Consider the following 21,032-nt stretch of genomic DNA (forward strand, 5'->3'; position numbering starts at 1 on the left):
GAATCTCTGGAGGGGATACAACGTCACTTGTATGCTTTGCATAGGTTTGCCCACGAAAGTGGTTTGTCTGTCAACCTTGGTAAAACCAAGGTTATGGTGTTTAATACCACCCCACAATGGATCAGGAGGTCAGCACCTACATTCACATACAACCAGGAGACTGTGGAGTATACAACAGCTTACACTTACCTTGGAGTGGTTTTTAGCGGACCTGCATTCTCACTAAGAAGAGCAGTAGAGACCAGGTTGACTAGAGCCCATGCAACATTGGGTAGATTGGAGAGGATGTGTTCGCAGGTTCAGTTTCAGGAGCCTCGGACGAAGCTCTGGCTCTTTGACACTCTGGTGACTTCTGCATTGCTCTATGGAGCTGAGATATGGGGACCTTCATTGGATCATCACGGGAGGTCGGGTCGCACTGATGGATGGGGGCGCATGGAGAAACCTCTCGTCTCTATGATCTCGCGGCTGATTAGAGCCAAGGCCTCAGTACCACGTGCCATTATCCGAGTAGAGCTAGCGGCCCCCCCACTAGTGGTTGAGGTGCTTACCAGATCAGTCTCCTTCATACACCTGTGACCGCATGTGGGAACTTCCTATAGACAGATATGCCCACCTTGCACTTGAGTCCTCTCGACAGTTAGCCACGCAGGGAGATACAACATGCTGGTATGGGGAGATGACATCATGGTTTCAGGTGCATGGGCTCAGCATAGACAGGTTGCCACCCTTCAAGGAACCATCTCTCACTCTTACACAGTCCGAGATCACCAGGCTCATCCGCCAAGACTTGACTCAGCTAGACACCAGGAGGACATGGACACAGCCAACACAGGAGCTAGGCACGAAGATGGCTTTCTACAGAGAGCATCTTGTCCAGCTTATGGAGGATGGTTTTGTGACGAGACCTAGATACATGGACACCCACTTGTCTCCTGGGATACGATGTGCTATTGGCCAGATACACACATCTTTTCACCAACTGCGGATTGAGACTGGGAGATATAGTAGAGTACCAACGGAGGCCAGGACATGCCCTTTGTATGACATGGAGCCTAAGATAGAGTTGCATTACACATGCCGCTGCCCCGTCTGCTACGAGATACGAGGCCGCTTCCATTGCTTGTTTAGAGAGGGTTTTGGACCACTCTCCAGAGTCATGGGATACCAGGATCAGAGATGCCTTGGTCTGTTCTTGCTCGAGCTGCGTAGACACAGAGATAGCTTGATGAGTGGAGAGGCTAGCCAGTCTTAGAGACGGATCACAGATTTCTTTAGAGCAGACACTGGACAGCCGCAGGAGCTACTCCCACAGCAGAGCTCACATTCGTCTCACACTAGAGGCACATTGATCGACCGAGCGATTGAGCTGGGGAGATCCAGGTGCCCACGACTGCGGAGGACTACACAGCATCGACGAAGGCTACATCAGAAGATTCGGAGCACTCTGGCCAGGCATGCACGACGCCCGGTCAGACTACTGACCATGGAGGAGATTGATAAGATCCGCCAGCGACTGATGCTGGATCTCTTGTGATTTAGCTATTTAGCTATCCCAGCCAGCTGCTCATTTTGCTTAGTTCACATCGACCAGCTTAGGATCTCATAGTATTTTTGTTTTGTTATTTTGTTATTTTGTTACTCTGACTTTGTATCAGATCCACCGCATTGTAACTTTCTGGTCTCGTAGGTGAATTTGGCCTTTTGAAGACGTTAATATAACGTTTCATTTCATTTCATCTCTCTCTCTCTCTCTCTCTCTCTCTCTCTCTCTCTCTCTCTCTCTCTCTCTCTACCCCTAGAGATAGAGCTCCATCCCTCCTCAGATACTCCACTACCTACATTCAGTTCAGTTTTGTATCAGTTTTGTTTCATTTGTCTTTCCGATAGACGGATGACATACACACCATGTACATTTGATTTGTCTCATAGGCCGATTTCGGCCTGACATAGACGTTAAAAATCTTTCTTTCTTTCTTTCTTTCTCTCTCTCTCTCAGCTCCCTCTCTCCCTCTCTTTGGCGCCCCACTCCCTCCCCTATTCCTGCTGGCAAGGTGGCCCTATTCCTGCCGGCTTGCAGGAGCAATACACTCACGGGCTGTTGCTGATTTTCAGCCATGGAGTCGAAGCCGCCGGTGGTGCCCATGACTGCCCCGAGTGTACTGGATGACGCCAAGACCTAGTGCACGAATTCCATCGCGAAGAAGAACGTACGGAGCAAGTTTCCGTCACGATGAGCTGCTGTTCTTCTCTGTTTTCAGCCCATAAACGCCATAGACGAGGCTGATTTATGAGAAGGAACCCGAGAGCACACCTTTTTTGTGTTTAAGATTGGAAGAGAGGATTCTCTACACAGAGACCTCTTCCGGGCATAGTAACAGGGAATGGCCGTTTTCAGGTCTCCGTTCCACGTTCCCAATCCAAGTTCCCGTTTCGAATCCCCGTTCCGTGTTTCAAACGTGAGTACCCGTAACAGGGAATGGCATTTTGTTCCGCGTTCCCGTTCCGTTTTCCCGTTCCTGGTAACTATGCTTCCGGGGAATTGCTTTCCGAGAACGGAGTTGCATTTCGAGCATCGAGACTTTGGAGGTAACATTTTTTCATGTTATGATCTCTGAGTGTTTGTTTGCAGGTATACTTCCTCTTTGCGAGGGAGTAGGAGCAGAGGAAGGCATAAGCCTATGCAGGAGAAAAGCGCTCTGGAATTAGAGCCAGATTAGCCCAAGGGTTTCGCACCCTGAGCTTTGGGAGTAGATCCACGGATTGGAGAGAGATAAACTCTGGAGTTGTGACCTGGAAGTTGAGATTCCCAGGGAAGGACGTTTGAGAAAGTGGAGTTATTTTGCATGAAGAGGACTCTGGGAAGAGAGTCGGAAAAGAGTTGCAGGGATGCCATGGTCTGAGTCTGGAAGATGAGGTCTAGAGGCGAGAACCTTGATTCTCGAGAATTCGGAATAAGGAACAGAAGTTCCTTTGAATAGGGTTCGGCCCTAGCAATAGGAAGCTGAGGCTCCCTTGTTGAAGCGTAGGAGCGAGGCTTAGTTGTAATTGTCGCAATGCCTTCCTTATGTCCAGACTTTTCACAGAATTGACAGTATGCTGGAAGCAGGCATTCGTGCGGAGGATGCTCGGGAGACCGACAAGAGCTACACCAGACCAAAGCTTTAGACTCCTGCTGAGCCTTGAGCTCTACTAGCTCTCGCTTGATCTGGTCTAAAGCCTCTTGATGTGGAGGCTTCTCCTTGCAAAGAGAGAAGGATCTCTTCTCTTGAAGAGCTTAGTGTAACTTGAGGCATAGAGCGGCTCCTACCAGGTTCTTCACAGAAAAGGAGATTGAGGCCATGAGGCATAGGCCTATGAGAGACATTATGTGATGTCATTGTTGTGTAGGTTGTTTGGTATTTTGTTTAATCTTTCTCATGCTAGGATACGGATTATAAGATCATGGTGACGTAACCTCTTTTGGTTTCATAGGCCTTTTAGGTCTTTTGCAAACGTTAATATACATTTCATTTCATCATGAATACTTTTGCAGACGTTAACATACTCTCTCTCTCTCTCTCTCTCTATCTATCTATCTATCTACACACACACACACACACACACACACACACACACACACACACACACACACACACACAATATACCCTTTATATATATAGGGTATATTGCTTGATCGTTCAAGCCGCCCAAGGCCTCTGAGATCTATGCATAGGCGGCATACACACATGAGGATAGAAGGTATCATCACTAGAGACTGGGTGAGACCTCCCCGGCTTTTCACCATGAAGGTGATTGATGCTATGCTGCAGCAGCCTATGTGAGAGTTCATGGGATGACTCATCATTTTTTCTCCCCAATTAGTGTGTCCTCCTCATTTCCATACCCCCATCCTACAGTTTATAACATGAGATTGTATCCTACTTGCCTACCAGCTTCATTACCTTTCCTATAGGGATTGTTTTAGGATCTAGGATGTTTCCTTTTATGCTTTATCTCAGATGATTGTATGTCATCTTATACGATTGTAACGTTTGGTCTCATAGTCATTTTGGCATTTCGTAGATGTTAATATATCATTTCATTTCATTTTGTCATCCCCCCCCCACCCCCCCTTCTCTCTCTCTCTCTCTCTCTCTCTCTCTCTCTCTCTCTCTCTCTCTCTCTCTCTCTCTCAGACATGGTATCAGATTCACTGGTTGGTAATGTTTTGGTCTCATAGGTCATTTTGGCCTCTTGAAGACATTAATATATCATTTCATTTCTCTCTCTATCAGAGGCCAATACGAGCCTCTTTTTAGAGGTTACCGGGGAACGCCCCCTAGCCCCTGTTCCGGCGTTCCGGGGGGTAGTTCCCTTCCCGAACGTTCCAGAACGTCCCGGAATGTCTGACGTTCCGGGTGGCCAATGCAAACCGGAACGGCCGTTCCGGAACGTTCCGAAATCCCCCCAGACCGTTCCGGAATGCCCCCGGAACGGCCAACGGCTACAAACAAATTTGGCAAAAATTGAAAAAATTGAAGTAAATGTTTGGGCTTCTTTTGAAAGTGTGCAAGGCCTCAAGGACTCATAAAATGCACCCCCCTCCCCCTTTCTCTTCACAAGCTAATCCTCAAGGCTCAAGCTCTCTCCCTCTCACTCTCAAGATCTCTCCCTCTCAAGACTCACTCTCTCAAAGGCTCAAGGATTCAAGCCTTCAAGCTCTCTTCCTCTCCCTCCCACTCTCTCAAATCTCTCCCTCTCCATCTCTCTCTCTCTCTCTCTCTCTCTCTCTCTCTCTCTCTCTCTCTCTCTCATCATCTAGTCATAGCAAGGTTGAATGGTCTTCAAAACGAGTTTTTTGTGAGTATTAGAGTCAAAGCACTCTAATACTCCTTGTATTTAAACACAAGGAGCTAAAAATTGCACTATTTGGGTGTTTTTTATACCTCCCGTTCCGCGACGTTCCCGTTCCAGACCCCTAGCCGTTCCCCCGTTCCGCGGGGATCCCGTTGCCGTTCCCGTTCCGCGTTCCGGGTAATTATGGGCATCCTACCTTCCGGGATATCATGCACTCTCTGTTGGAATTCCGGTTGCAGGAAAAGGCACACACAGCTTGGAGAAGACGAAGGAAGCTCAAGGCACACAATAGAGAGTGTATTACTTAGTGTGCAATGGAAAGATGGATAGCCCTAGAATGAATGGGCGTATATACAATGCACGGAGGAAAAAACCTTCTAAAGAGGGGAAAAAATGCCCCGGCGCTCCTAAGTGTGTTCACACACATCACTACCACATGTATATGGTAACAAATCCCCCCTGGAGTGATGCGGTGAACGAGAGCTGGCACATGAGTAAAGGGAAGTGCCATGCCTTGAGCACATGATCAGTCCACAAAGGGGAGTAAGCCCAAAGCTTCGCGGAAAGCTTCGAACTTCTCAAGAGACAATGCCTTTGTGAAAAGATCTGCAAGGTTGTCCTGTGTTGGCACATAAGCCAAGCTGTTCTCTCCTGCTGAGAGCCTCTCCTTGACATAGTGGAAATGCACCTCAATGTGCTTTCTACGAGCATGAATAACTGGGTTCCACGCAATTGCCAATGCGCTCTGACTGTCAGTGTAGATAGTGTTGGCAGTGTCCTGTCCAACACTCAAATCAGCCATAAGGCGTCTGAGCCATACACACTCAACCGTAGCTGTGAAGACTGCCGTGTACTCAACCTCACAACTAGAACTGGCCACAATAGGTTGCTTCTTGCTCAACCATGATATACATGAATTGCAAAGCGTGAAAACAAAAACCACTTGTGAACACTCGCGTGTCAAAACAACCAGCCCAATGTGAGTCCGAAAAAGCATGTAAGTCTGGTGGCAATGATCCCCCCTTGGGATAAAACAAGCCAAGATGTAAAGTGTCACTCAAGTAGCGGAAAATCCTCTTGACAGCCTGCCAATGCTTAGACCCTGGGCTATGCATAAATCTGCTGACCTGTGAGACTGCAAACTGAATATCCGGCCTCGTGTTGCATACATAAATGAGGCATCCAATAGCAGTTTGGTAAAGAGTGACATCAGCAGGATCACCAACATCATGTAGACTCAACTTCAAACCTGTTTCCATGGAAGTGGCAATAGGTTTGCAATCCTCAAGTCCAAACTTACATAGCAATGTCTCTATGTAACTTTTCTGACACAAGGAAATACCACCATGACACTGCTTAAACTGTATGTTCAAGTAATGATGCAATAGCCCCAAATCTTTCATCTTGAAAGAAGCATTCAGATCAGCCTTAAATTCAGCAATATGTGCCTCATCGGAACCAGTGATCAACAAATCATCCACATAAAGAACAACAATGAGAAGTACATCGCCCTCACGCTTGACATACGTTGTGCTTTTTGTTGGACTGTTACAAAAGCCTAGTTTGACCAAATGAGTGTCAACCCATACAAAGCTTTGTTACATTTGCACACCTTATTCTCTTGTCCTTTCATGACAAAACCGCGAGGCTGCGTTACATAAACTTCCTCAAATATGTCACCATCCTAGAAAGCAGTAACAATGTCTAACTGATGTACATCCCAACCAAAATGAGCCGCCAATGCACATAGAAAACAAACAGTAGTCATACGACAAGTGGGAGCAAAAGTCTGTTCATAATCTATAATGGAATTGGCCTATTTAATTTGAGAGTAGCGGAAATTAATGAGAGTACTTTTGAGAAATGACTTTGTGAGCATAGCGGGTGAACATAATTGAAGATAGCAACATAATCATAGCAATTAGTTAACTTGGCACGAACAATACTTTTGCAAGAGAGAGAATTTAGAGAACATGACAACAGTTGAGGACCGGATTTATGTGGAGCCGGTCTCCCCTCCAATAGGCATTTGTATTATGATTTCTCCCATTAAGAGAGACTTGTTACAATACAATCTTTGTGTTCCTTGTGACCTAGGTGATGCAATGAAGATGGAAAGCTTCATGCATCACAAACATAACATAAACTTGAAGAGAAGCTTTAACAATCCCAAGCCTCAGTCCCAAGACCTCAAACACCTTCGAAGGTGGAGAGAGCTAGCAGGGAATGAGGGTAGGGAAGAGAAAGAAGAAACATTTCGTAGGAGAAAGAATTAGTTCCTCACTTATCATAACTCTTGTTGCTAGCATACATAATAGCATAGTAATGAAGAAGAAGGAGATGGCAAGCTTAAGCATTGAAGCATGGCTCTTGGTTGGATTTGCACTCCATAGCCAAGAGTGTTGGTGTAGGCTCTCAACCTCTACTTGCTTGGAGAAGGAGAGGGAGCTCTTGCACTTTGCATAGCACACAATGAGAGTGTTTGTGAGTGTGTGTGGGTGAGTATATCTTGCAAGCAACCCCCCTCCTTGCTAGGTCGACCCCCTCTTCTAGCTCATCATTGAAGCTCATTGGCTCATGCCAAGCCTAGCCAATCACAAGCTTGGGCCATTTCTAGCAATAGGTGTAGTCTTGGGACAAGTGTCCCCCTTTCCCCTTTGAGAGAGAGGACTTGATAAATGCAAAAACAACTAGATAATTGTTGTAAATTATCATTGGACCCCTTTTAATCCTAGCCAATAGAGTTAAAGCACCTCATGGAGGTAACATGGGTAGGGGCTTGACATGTGTCCCTGTTGCCTCTTTAAGCTTGGGATTTCTTTGAGAGAGAGTGTGTGTGTTCTCTCTGTAGCCCCTAAGAAAAGGGCTCGCCCCCCTCTTTGTAGAGATCTTTTTGACCTTTGGTGCTCAAGCACCTTAGTCATCAAGCATGACTAAGCACTTGGACTAGGGGTGTTCCCACAAGCATCTCAGGCAAGCATGTCAAAGCACCTCAAGCACCTTAATCATGCAGCAGGTCAAGCACCTCAAGCATCTTAATGATGCAATAGGTCAAGTACCTCAAGCACCTTAATCAAGCACCTCAAGTACGACAAGCACCTCGAGCTTGGGCCGGGTTCCCACCTCAAGCTCATACCTAGCTTACCTAAGGTCTAAGGACTTTTACACACATTATTGGAGGTCTTCAATGAAGCTAACCCTAAGGTCTTATGCTTCATTGGTTAGCCTTGCTCTTTGATAGACAATCTCTCATTTGGGCCCCTTTACCATTGGCCCCGTGTTGAGATAGATCTATAAGCACATATCTATATCTTAACACTTGTTCCCGTTATCTCCCACATTAAGTGATCAATTTAATATGAGAAAATCATTTGGGTTGGTTAGATATTAGATTTTATGACATAATATATGCCTTTGTGCTGTGCATAACCCTTTGCAACAAGTTGAGCCTTATAGCCATCAATCTCACCATCCGGCTTGCGTTTCAACTTGTAAACCCACTTCGTATCAATGGCCTCTTTGCCAGGAGGAAAATCACATAAAGTCCATGTGTCATTTTCTATAAGTGCATCATATTCTGGTTGCATGGCAGCCATCCAATTTATTGAATTTTGTGCTTCATCAAAAGACAGAGGTTCCTCAACATCATGTAAGCTAGACACAGCCAAAGCATAACAATCTGATTCATAAGATGCATGTCAAGAGCTTGAACGAGTGCGACTAGACAAAGGTGCATCCAATTTACTATGTGCACCACCCATTTTGGTATACCTCTAGCCTGCTCATTTTCAGCCCTTTCCTCATCAAGTACATCATGTACATCTGCATCAGTAATAGGCTGATCTGTAACATTTTCAGAAACCCCCATAGGCTGTACATTTGCCTCATTGGAATTTACGTTCGTACTTGCACCACTGAAAAGAGGCAACAAAATGTCATAAATGTACTGTGAGCTGACATTATTGTCTCTAATACATGACAACAAGGGCTGAACAGAATCTTCCACAAACACAACATCCCGTGAGACCAAGATACGCTTTGTTTGCAGATGATACAACCTGTAACCTTTGCTTTCAACACCATAACCAACAAAAATACATTTGATAGCTTTATTATCCAATTTTTTGTGCTGTGTTTGTGGCACCAAAGCATATGCCAAACAACCAAAAACACACATGTGCTCAATAGAAGGCTTTCTATCATGCCATGCTTCATATGACTTAATAGACTGCAAAGTTTTTATAGGACACTTGTTTAGTACATAAGTGGCACACATGATGGCCTTAAGCCACAAAGAATGCGGCAAAGCTTGACTTTTGACCATACATCATGTCATTTCCGTAAGTGACCTGTTTTTCCTCTCAGCAACATCATTCTGCTGAGGCGTATAAGACACTGTACATTCGTGTTTTATCCCACGACTAGCCAGAAATGCATGAAATTCATGAGACATATACTTCCCCCCTCGATCCGAACGGAGGGTGCACATAGTACATTTCGAGACATTTCAGCCATATCTAGAAATTGTTTGAAGCACATAAAAACTTCGGACTTCGCTTTAAGCGGAAATACCCATTCATGCCTGGAGTAATCATCAATGAAAGTCACGAAGTAAAAGTAATTTCCCAAGGACGGAGTTTACATGGGCCTACAAACATCACTATGAACAAGTTGCAACTCGTACGTAGCCCTAACTGAACCATCCTTTGGAAACTTAGAACGCTGCATCTTACCCAAAATATAGCCTTCACAAACATGTTTGACAGGTGCTTCAAGAGGGGGCAAAGAAGCAACCATATCCGATTTCTGCAAACGCAGCAAACTGACAAAATTCAGATGACCAAAATGTTCATGCCAAAGTTGAGCATCTGAAATAGCCTTTGAATCCAAAACTGCATTTGCAAAATTTTGCCGACACTTGTCGTACAAAGTGAGCTTATACAGCTCACGGCATAAAATGCAAGATGCAACAATTTCATCACCAAAACTGAGATCATGTACTGTATATCTGTCATCCACAAATTTGACAACAAGACGAAGTCTAGCAAGTGCAGATACAGACAAAAGATTCTTTTTGATCCCCCAGGTACATACAATGCATCAACTAGTGTGAAAGAACGGCCGTCTGCAGCAGTAAGCACAATCTTTCAAACTCTTTGAGCCGGATAAGAGGTAGTGTTGGCACAAGTGATTGAATTCCCATGAGGGACAAACTCAAGAGAGGTGAACAAATCATGATATGAGGTAATGGGCTTTGTAGCACCATTGTTAAAATACCACATGTGAATCTGCAGCAACTGACATGCATGCATCATGGACAACAGGATTATAGGTACATTCTGCACTATAAGCCCATTCTGCATCAACATCAGCATCACAGTCTCCTTTCACAGAAGACTCAGCAATAGCTGCATTTGTATTGGAACCAGCATTTGCAATGGAACCACCCTCTTTCTTCTTAGCCTCTTTGGCCTTCAACTTAGGACACTGCTTGATCCAGTGATCATTAGCTTTACAATAATGGCAACGCATCTTCTTTTTGCCCTTATCACCAGAATTTCCAGACGAATTGTTGCCAGCAGAAGCATTAGGAACATGTAATTTTCCACTCGCAGAAGAACCATAAGAAGTGGCTGCATTTCTGTTACCACCCTTTCTTTGAGCAGCAATAAAAGCCTGTTCAACTGCACGCTGTCTAGTCCTGTTTTTTCTGGAAAGTGACTCTTGCAACAGCAATGTGCATAATGCATCAAACTTGACAACTTCAGGATTTCCTTTGGTCATAAGTCTCCAAGTACTAACAAAAGTTTGGTAAGAATCTGGCAAGGCATCAAGAACAATCTGCACAAGGGAACTGTTTGAAATGACTTCACGTGCAGAAATAAGTTGTTCATTGATATCCTTGACACCGGCAAGGAAAGTGTCCATACCATCTTCCTCATGCATAATCTTCGACTCCGGCTCTTTACGTAGCAATGTAATTTTTGCCTCATTGTGACTTGGATAAAGACCAGCCAGAATATCCCAAGCCTGTTTTGCAGATTTCGCGAACGAATGTGAGGAGTAATGGTGCAGTTCACAAACAATGCAATCAACGCATGAGCCTGCACATCCTTTACATTCCAACGAGCTTGTTCTGCCGTAAGCAAAACAACTCTAACAACAACAATCCATGTAGCAAGACCGGCAACATCCTCAACATCGCCTACATTCTCAGAACTAGGACGTACATCAATGCCCTACACAATATTCTAGACACCCTTTGACACAAGAATATGTTGCATCATGTAAGCCCACATAGGGTAATTGTCCCCATCCAATCTGTCCTCAACAGCAAACATCGTGAACACATCTTGTTGTTGTCAGCCATGGTAAATGTTGTACCTGATATAAAAACTGCCCGAAGAGAGGAGAAACGTAGCGGGAACAACATGTGCTATATAGCTCAAATCGTAGAAGACTGTAAGGGACCTGTTATGCAGAAAACGGCACGGACATAAATTCTACACAAAGTGACAAAATAGCCTGTGCAGTATGCCTCTAGTGGAAACGGAGCCCTAAATGAGCCCGAATCAGAAATCTGAGCAGACTAAGCTCTACGATACTTTCCAAAAATTTTGTCGACCTGCGAACGCTCGCCAAAGCTCACTGAAATCGGAGAAAGTGAGCAGGCATGTGTTGGAGCTGTTGGTGGCGACTAAGCCCGGGAGGACGCAACCTGCTTTGATATCAATTGTTAAAATTAGGGTTGCAGGGAAACGCATGCAGCTTGGAGAAGACGAAGGAAGCTCAAGGCACACAATAGAAAGTGTATTACTTAGTGTGCAATGGAAAGATGGATAGCCCTAGAATGAATGGGCGTATATACAATGCATGGGGGAAAAAACCTCCTAAAGAGGGAAAAAATGCCCCGGCGGTCCTAAGTGTGTTCACACACATCACAACCACATGTATGTGGTAACACTCTGGATATCAGAGTGCTACTTGCTAGAGATACAGAGGCACAGGGACACACTTTTGTAGCCACCTACAGAGACGGGGGGGGGGGAGAGACAAACACAGCTCACAGATTTCTTTAAGAGATCTACACCCCTTCCACTCCCAGACCCACTGAGGGGAGTGACCCTTCAGCAAGACGAGGCGAGCCGGGGCCAGAAGACGCCCATGGGCTACCAGAGGCTTGGCCCCACGACTTCACTGTAGACAGATTGAGGAGATCCGGACTCGAGCACATCGAGCTGCTGAGGAGAGACGAGCGTAGATGATGGTTCACCCGGGCAGCCCTTGCTCCCGACCCTCCCATGTACTACATTTTACACCCCCCCATTAGCACAAGATGGAGCTAGCTAGATTGATGCATTTGCATGGTTGTACTACCCTCAACACATAGACATGCACTCCACCCACCCCCCCATAGATCTCATCACCCACTAGACGTCCTTCTTTCTTTTATTTTGTACCAGTCTGAACTATTTTTTATTTTCCGATAGACAGAGGACATACACACATGTATAGTTGATTTGTCTCATCCCCTCACGCTGCGGATCCTCCCCCTCCACTTGCTGCTGATCAGACTCGCCAGAGGGTATGCAGAGACATTGGACGCATTGCATAGTTTTGCAGAGGATAGTGGATTGTTTGTCAACCTTGGTAAAACCAAGGTCATGGTATTTAATACCACGCCACAGTGGGTTAGGAGATCAGCACCTACTTTCACATATGGACAGGACAGTATGGAGTACACTGATGCATACACATATCTTGGGGTGGGCTTTAGTGGACCGAGGTTCACACGGAAAGTGGCAGCAGACACTAGATTGACTCGTGCCTACGCAGCCCTAGGTGGTTTAGAGAGGATTTGTTCGCAAGTTCAGTTCCAGGAACCTCGAACAAAGCTCTGGCTTTTCGATACTTTGGTCGCTTCAGTTATGCACTACGCGGTTCAGGTTTGGGGACCGTCTATTGACAGTGCTGGATGGACTAATATGGAGAGACCCCTGATATCTATGATTTGTAGGCTGATTAGAGCCAAGGCCTCAGTCCCACATGACATCATACGAGCGGAGCTGGCTGCCCCACCTATGGAGGTTGAGGCACTCACCAGATCAGTATCATTTGTACACAGCTTATGGGACACCACCAGGGACAGGTATGCCAGGCTTGCTCTCGAGTCATCCAGACAGCTGGCATTACAGGGAGATACATCATGTTGGTATGCACAGATGAGCTCATGGTTTCAGAGGCATCGTTTCAGCATGGACAGGCTGCCCCCTTTCCAGTATTCTCTTGATGCACCATCCTTGGCTCTTACACGGATGGAGACTACTAGACTCATTCGGCAGGATCTTATCCAGCTTGATAGCAAGAGGACATGGATAGAACCATCACGGGAGTTGGGTACGAAGAGGTTTTTCTATAGAGAACATCTTCTTCAACTCACGACAGACGGATTTGTCACACGGCCCAGTTACATGGACACACATCTATCTCATAGGTTACGATGTGCTATTGGCCAGATTCGCACATCTTCACACCAGCTTGGGATTGAGACAGGTAGATTCAGAGGCATACCAGCAGACAGTAGGATATGTCAGTTATGCCATGCAGAGCCAGAGACAGAGTTTCACTACATATGTCGCTGCACAGTCTACTATGAGATACGGGGACGCTTTCATTGTCTATTCAGAGATGGTTTTGACTCGTTAGACAGAGTCATGAGATATGAGGATCAAAGATGTCTCGGATTATTCCTACTTGAGATTCAGGGACATAGAGACGCTCTATTGAATGGGCAAAGACAGAGACAGTCCCAGAGACGCATCTCAGATTTCTTCAGTCTGAGTACCACAGAGTCAGAGGGGACACCACCACCAGAGAGCTCGGTTCCCACCCATACACACATCAGCGGTACTCTCATTGATCGAGCTATAGATTTAGGGAGATCGAGACGACCGCGACTGAGGAGGGGAGCCTCGCAGCACCGGCGGAGATTGCGGCAGAGGATCCACAGGATTCTAGCACGACACCCAGAATGTCGATCGGGATAGGCTTCATGCTACTGCTATATTGTATCATGGTGACACTTATCCCCACTTTGTACCTTTATGGCATGATACCATTGCTCAACCTACCAGCCACCCATAGGAGTCGGTAGCACTCCTATCAGTTCTTTGTTTGTAGTTTTCTTGTTTGTACCCAGACTTGGTACTAGACTCATCATTGTAATCAGTTGGTCTCATAGGTCATTTTGGCCTCTTGTAGACGTTAATATATCATTTCATTTCATTTTATAGGCCGACTTCGGCCTCACATAGACGTCAAAATGCTCTCTCGCTCTCTCTCTCTCTCTCTCTCTCTCTCTCTCTACACACACACACACACACACACACACACACATGGACACACCAATACACACACACACATGCATGAAGGCAAGAGTGCACATATTTATGCAAACAGATTCATGGTGGTAACATGATCAATAAATGATTCATTTCTTGTCCTTTGCAATTTTTTCATAAAACCTGATATTTTTTTGAGAGGTAATGCTTCTGAGAAGTAAGACCCTGTTTAATGATAAGCTACAAAATTTATGCTAGAGATGGAGAACTTACTTCAAGGTGATTTTCCTAAATGTGACAGCATTATCAAGAATCATACCGTTCCTTGGTTATAGAGCTACTCTTTGCTTGTCAGGCTTTCTTCTCAACATCACTGCTTTTGTACTGTCTGCATTATTCTTTTACAGGTTAGTAATTTCATCAGAGAGCCTCTTTGGCGGACTATAACAAATGGTCTTAGAAGCTGGTTACTTTCATTATCTACATTTTTCTTATCACTGTACAGTTTAATGCGGTAGGAGCTTTCTGAGACATATTCTCTCACAGGGTCTCTTACATGGTATTGAAAGATGAAAGTTTGGCTTATCAGTCAACAACCCTGTTCTGTCTTAACCCAGCATCCATTTTCTACGCATCAATGTGAGCCCACAGGCGTTTTCTGAATGTTTTAAACTGTCGTGACAGAGGCTAACATTTATTGTAAATTCTCCAGATACTCAGAGAGCCTGTTTTCACTTCTTACTTTTGCGGGGTTGGTGGATTTTTTACGCGGTTCTCGGTGGAGGTCTGCATGTCTATTTGCCATCTCAGGTGGTGTGAGGTCCAATGGTGTAGTGCATGGAGGCTTCTTTCTTTACCATGCCCTACGTGAATCTTTGAAGGCTTGTCAGCGAAGGTTCTTCAAGGTTGGTTACTGTCTTAACTGTCACATGCAATGCGTGTGTGTCGTATAGTTGTACATGGTAATTTTCCATTTTATAAATACAATATCTATAATCAATGGGAGGTTAACAGGCACTTGCACACTCTTTCAAGAAATTTGTGAATAACAATAACAGTGAATGGAGCAATTCAACTGATTAAGATATTCTTGCTGTCAAAAAAACCATTATATAACCAACTTGTGTAAAACTAGAAATGGGAGGTCATAGCTCACAGTTGAATGTTCTGGCAATTTCTGTGTCAAGCAATAAGGAAATCTTTGGCCAAAATGTCTGTAATGTCCTTTCGACATCTGCAACTATCACTTGTTGTTAATCTTATTCCCTTTCTAACATGTAAATGCAGATGACTTGGGCATGTGTTTGGTGTAAGGAGAAGAAGGATGGCACGGAACACCATGGTGGTGTTGTTGGAGGGGGTTGGTAGGTGTTGGTGGAGGAGGTCCAAGCTGTAGGGGCTGTTCCCACTATTTGAGGGAGGTGAACGCTCTCCCGAGGCCATTTGTTGGTATATGCCTCTCTGGATTCACATCATTAAGACAAAATGTTGCAGATATTTCATCTTTCACATATACTTAGGCAATAGAGAAATTAAGAGTACATGAATCAATAAGTCTTGATTGTCGGTTGAGATAGCGTGGAAAAACTCGGACCTCTGTCCCTTCCAAGAGTGTTTTCTATATTTCATAATTTCATTGATCTTTCGCTCCACGCCTTGATCAATTTCCTCTTAAGGTTGAAAGAGAAGTCATCGTATCAGATTTTGGCTTTGCTTTCACTTTTGTTGCCGACTTGAGAGGAGGGTTGGGGACCTTCTGCCATCTCTCGTAAAGTTCTGAGATCAACTAATCCTTCATATATCTTGCGTAGTAAGGATTTTTTGAATACTTCATGAGTTCTTTTGCATCGTTGTGTATTGGAGTTGCAGCGCTTGGCACAGGTGCTAATCTGAAATTTCCGTTGAAGATCTGCAGCTTGTGGATCCTTGATCAAGGAATCTTTGAGTTGATCGTCCAACTCCTCATCAACCGATCTGCCGTTGTTGGAATCTTTGTTGCCATTGGGTTTGTCATCCCGCAAGACTATAGGTGTGATGCCTTCCTGTTCTTGATCGGATTCTCTGTTAAAATATATGCGTGTGCTACAAAAAGTCGGATCGGGTCCTTCATAGAAGAAGAATGGAGTAAAGCTCTAATACCATTGTAACCGGCTTGGCATTGACAAGGTGGTAATTCCATAGCAACAAACGAACACATGCGAAAAACTTTCAACACTTGAACTTTGAAACAAACTGTAGTTGCGACATGAACTGGCAGAGTTACACTTCTAGATGCTCTGGCCTCAAAGTCTGGCGCCACTTTCGGTACTTATATTATACTAAAAGTAACAGAGTACGATTGCCGAGGAGTTCGCTATGCAACTGTCCAACCATGCACTGACCTGATTGTGCAGACCCCCAAGGCCTCAATTTTATAGACATTGCTAGAAAAGCAAGGGGCCCAACAGCTAGGCACCCTGGTCCAAAAGGAAGTTTAAAGACTTAACACCTAAAAGCTGTAAGGCTGCCACCTCATCACGTATGGCCCGTCACGTTGTAGACGTACGGCCTGTGAATTGTTCTGCGTTTTTTTGCGGCAATTTGCGCCATGTTTTACGGGTCTACTGTACAGTATGCTGGGGGCTCTTCTGATATGTCATCAATTTGTGACAGCTATAGGAGATCTTGGGTAGATTTACACATCCTTGTCCTAGAGTCATATGCCTCTTAGCTTCCTATTTTCACCCTATCTGCTTATTTCTTTTCGCCTATGCTGGCCCTTTGGTTTTTCCCCTCAGCTTTGTACTTCCATAGAGCAGGACTCCTCTGCACACATAAGGATCCATTTTTACCTTGATGAGAAAGGGGCTGTTCTTTCTAGCCTTGCTTGGAAGCCGATCAAAGTCGTGGGTTCGTGTGGTAGAAAGTTATGCATGGATCCTCATCTCTCTGCAGAGGAGGCTGTCTCTTAGAGGCTTTGGATTTGGGAGGGTTGAGGCATCCTAACAGATTGAGAGGTTTGAACTTTGTTTCTGTAGAACTTGATCAAATCGATCAGGCAATTCCACCCCTATTATTCGATTGTGTGACAGCATCAATCTCAACCATATTGGGATCTTGTTGAGTGGGAGTGGCCGTCGGATGTACAGGGACATACTCCAGTCACCTTTTTTGAGTATTTTGTCAGGACACCACATTACTTGTGCGTAAGAAGTCTTGGATGCCCAAATGATAGAGAGACTCGCTACATGGAGGTTTATCATATACTTCTATATATTTGTGTTGTGGGCTTCGCGAGTGGCACAATGGATTCTTTATTTCCATTGGTTGCTTTCTCACAGTGGTCTTCCAGTTGGCTCTTGGAGTGCTCAGCTGGGCTTCGATCCTCTATGTATATGCTGTAACGTTAGGATTGTGGAGACTCCCAACCACTTCCTTTGGGGATGCTTCACATCATTCCTTGTTACGAGAGCTCCTGTATTACTTCTTTCTAGAGCAGGGGTCGAGTTTGGCTTTCTTATGTGGAGAGCAGTCTCGTGGTTGATGCATTGTCTTGGCCAATTATTTGTTTTTCGAGGTGCTACCACAGATGATTTATGAAATTGGGGACGTCTGTGCATATACAGCCTCTGTGCAAAGGGCCACCTTCTAGCGGGACCTCTCTTCTTATCCATGGACCTCCAATGCACTCCTTTGTGGTGATTCTAACAATACTCTAAATATGCATCATAGCACCATAGGAAATTCACACATGTTTCTTGTAGAGAAACAAGCATGGGATTATCTCATCGCTTTTGCACAGATGCTTGATTTATGGCGTTATATGTATCCCGATGTTTCGAGATTTACCTTTCAAAATGCTGCTCATTACTCTTATCACACACGTCTAGATAGATGGTATGTACTCAACTCACACCAGTATGATGATTTTGTATGCGAATTGAGAATGGATTACACTTTGCAGCTATCGGATCATCACCCTATTTTATTGAATTTGTACTTTAAGCAATCTCTTTGTGATAGACCACTTTCTCGGAAGCGGCTTCTACACATTAACAATGCTTATCTTACTCCTGAGGCCTTTCGAGATATGATCTCTGGACTTGTTCCCCGCTTGCTTAATCACATGCATCTTGATCCGCCTTGTCATACGAGTGCAATGTGCTATTCAAATTTATGGTAAACAGTACATGCATCGGATTCGAGGCAATGTTAATGATGCCAAGTAGGTCTCTCAACTATTGCATGAATTGGCTGATTTGAGGCCGTTATCTGACTCTGAGTTGTCGGAGTTGTATGAAGCTTGGGTATGTATACAATTTAATGATAGGTGGAAGCCGCGTGCTCATCAACGGGCCTTTGCGGATAAAGGTTGTGCTTTGAAACAATTTTTTAAGCATTTTCATCACTCGAGGGTTTCCCGGGACATAAGCATGTAAAGCTTCCTTCAGGCGCTTGGACATCATCCAAACAAGAACTTACGGATGCCATGGTCTCGCATTACAGACAGGTGTTTGCTGCTCCTCTTTAGGCATCTACAGTAGTTTGTCAAGCACGACAGTTATTGCTCTCTCACGTACAACTAGTTATCTCTTCTCAGGATGCACTATGCCTTGAAAAACCTTTCATGGATTTTGAATTGCATTGTGCGTTGCTTGCATTGGGCCGTTGGAGATCCCCTGGCTGGGATGCACTTACTGTGGAGTTCTTCTTCTCCTATTGGGAGACTCTTAAAGAGCCTTTGCTCTTCATGATGAATACGGCATGGGAGAAACAATATTTGCCAGAATCATGGAAAGAGGGTTTGCTTAAATTGTTGCCTAAGCGAGCACTTTGCAAGTATTTTTCTCATTGGCGGCCAATTACTTTGGGATGGATGCATGAAAAGGTGGCACGGTTTTAACCGGTTGAAAGTTGCTTTTGGAGGCTTAAAATTTAGGGGGTATGAAACTGGTGTTATGAGCAAGAATTGTTTGAATTAAATAATCGCGTGGAGGATACAAAATCTTAATAATCGTGTGGAGGATTCAAAAACCCGTGTGGAGTCCACACCCGACGAATGTTCAGTCGAATGTTTGTATGACTGTACTTCTCCATATCTCTGTGCCTTTCTCCTTCTACGCCTTTCTCAGCTCACTCTACAGTCCCCTGTGCACGCTCCTTATCCATCACTATGGATAGCAACCTAAGAAAGAGCCCAAGGAATGTAGCCCGACAGGTCTCCCCCACAAAGACCCGACATTCTCCCACGAAGGTATGTCACCTCTCTCTGTCTTTGTGTTGTGTACAACGGACCTGTATGTGTAGTAGAGTATTGAGGTGTGGATATATTGAGGAATGAATATGGATTTATTCTTTTCAGAGACTGAAGTTACAGCCTCCTCCCAAAATCGGCTGCTTTGTTCACCCCAAGGATGTGGAGGTGCCATTAAAAGCATTCTGCACGACAAAGGAGGATTTTCACATGGAATATGGGTTAAGTCTTAAGGGGAAAGATGTTAGGAAGTTGACAAATGCAGATGCAGACTGGATGAAAGTTTTCACGTGTCTTCCAATGAAGGAGAAAAAAGTGCCGATAAAAACAGCAAGGCCGGATCACTACAAGGCTTTCTACTAGCTCTACAAGCAAGTGTATCAATCCAAACCACCAAACTATCTGCTGGGAGTCAAGTTTGCATGCGGATATGTTTATTTCTTATGCACAGGTCCGGTAAAGTGGGCTGAGTTTGCATCTGAGGTGGTGGAGAATGTGAACAATGAAGGTCACTTAGATAGGAAAAGAGAACAATGGAAGTTAGAGACTTCGCAAGTATCCACAGGAACCACAAGTGGTTCTGCCATCTTGTTAGTAAATACCCCATCCGGAAGTAGACCAGCCGCAAGTGAGCTTTTGGTGACTATTCAGTCTGCGTTTAGTGTTGAAGTATCCACTTCCTTGCAAGAACTACTTGTTAGGTTAGAAAATCTCATGACAATGTATCAGCCGAGTGTCAGAAGGCTAAGGATTCTGTGATCAAATCTGTTGCTGATGTGCACCGTTGCGAGGGTGCCCTTGACACCATCTGAATGCACTTCCCTGACGATGCCAATGGACCAACAGGCTTGCTTGACAGCCTCCAAGAAAAATTTGACCAAGCAAAATCCACCCTACAGCAGGGACATGTATGCTTTTAACTCCATCTGAGTGTAGTATAATACCTGCAAAGTACTGGTTTGGATGTACAATATACTATAGTCTATATACTGTTGTGGAATGATTACATAATAAGACCTATAAAGTAGATTGATCACTATAAATAATGGTAACATACCTGCAAAGTAACGGTTGCAATACCGGTATTGGTATTCTATTGGTGACCATGTTACTATAAGTTCTATCAATGATCACAATAACGGTATGAAAGCAACATAATACATGTATAACAACAAAATAATACCGATATAGTAACGAAACAAAACAGTAGTGTAACTATAAAGTAACGGTATGATTATAATAACCATATTGTACTGAAACTCTAATAGTGAAAATGGTATTATAAGTTTTACAATACCGGTGTTATGGCTCTATCATACCGGGATGGGTAGAATGTGGTACCACGAAACCGAATAATAAAAAAATATAATAGTATGACAATAACATCAATTCGTTAAGGGTAGATGACAATATCGGTATGATGTTATCATACCGGTAGGATTATATGCTACCGGTATAATTATATCTTATCGGTATGGTTAGATCCGACCGGTATGATTACACTCTAACGGTATGATAAAATCCAACCGGTTTAATGTTATCCTTCTGGTATAATGTTATCCTACTGGTATGATGTTACCGGATGTTATCCCACCGGTATGATATTACCGGATGTTATC

At 44.4% G+C, this 21,032-nt stretch overlaps 1 protein-coding gene across 1 annotated transcript in view; it reads left to right on the forward strand.

Annotated features, from left to right (window-relative positions):
• LOC147432726 (uncharacterized) overlaps positions 1-21,032 on the forward strand; it is a 55,142-nt gene that overhangs the window by 15,547 nt on the left and 18,563 nt on the right. The window contains exons 3-5 of the mRNA XM_086491979.1: positions 14,439-14,587; positions 14,727-14,819; positions 14,893-15,085. Of these exons, the coding sequence (XP_086348105.1) occupies positions 14,439-14,587; positions 14,727-14,819; positions 14,893-15,085 (435 nt within the window). The remainder of the gene's footprint in view (positions 1-14,438; positions 14,588-14,726; positions 14,820-14,892; positions 15,086-21,032) is intronic.

This window comes from Adiantum capillus-veneris, chromosome 20, assembly GCF_014529385.1.
Source record: "Adiantum capillus-veneris isolate H3 chromosome 20, ASM1452938v2, whole genome shotgun sequence".
NCBI classification, from domain to species: Eukaryota; Viridiplantae; Streptophyta; class Polypodiopsida; order Polypodiales; family Pteridaceae; genus Adiantum; species Adiantum capillus-veneris.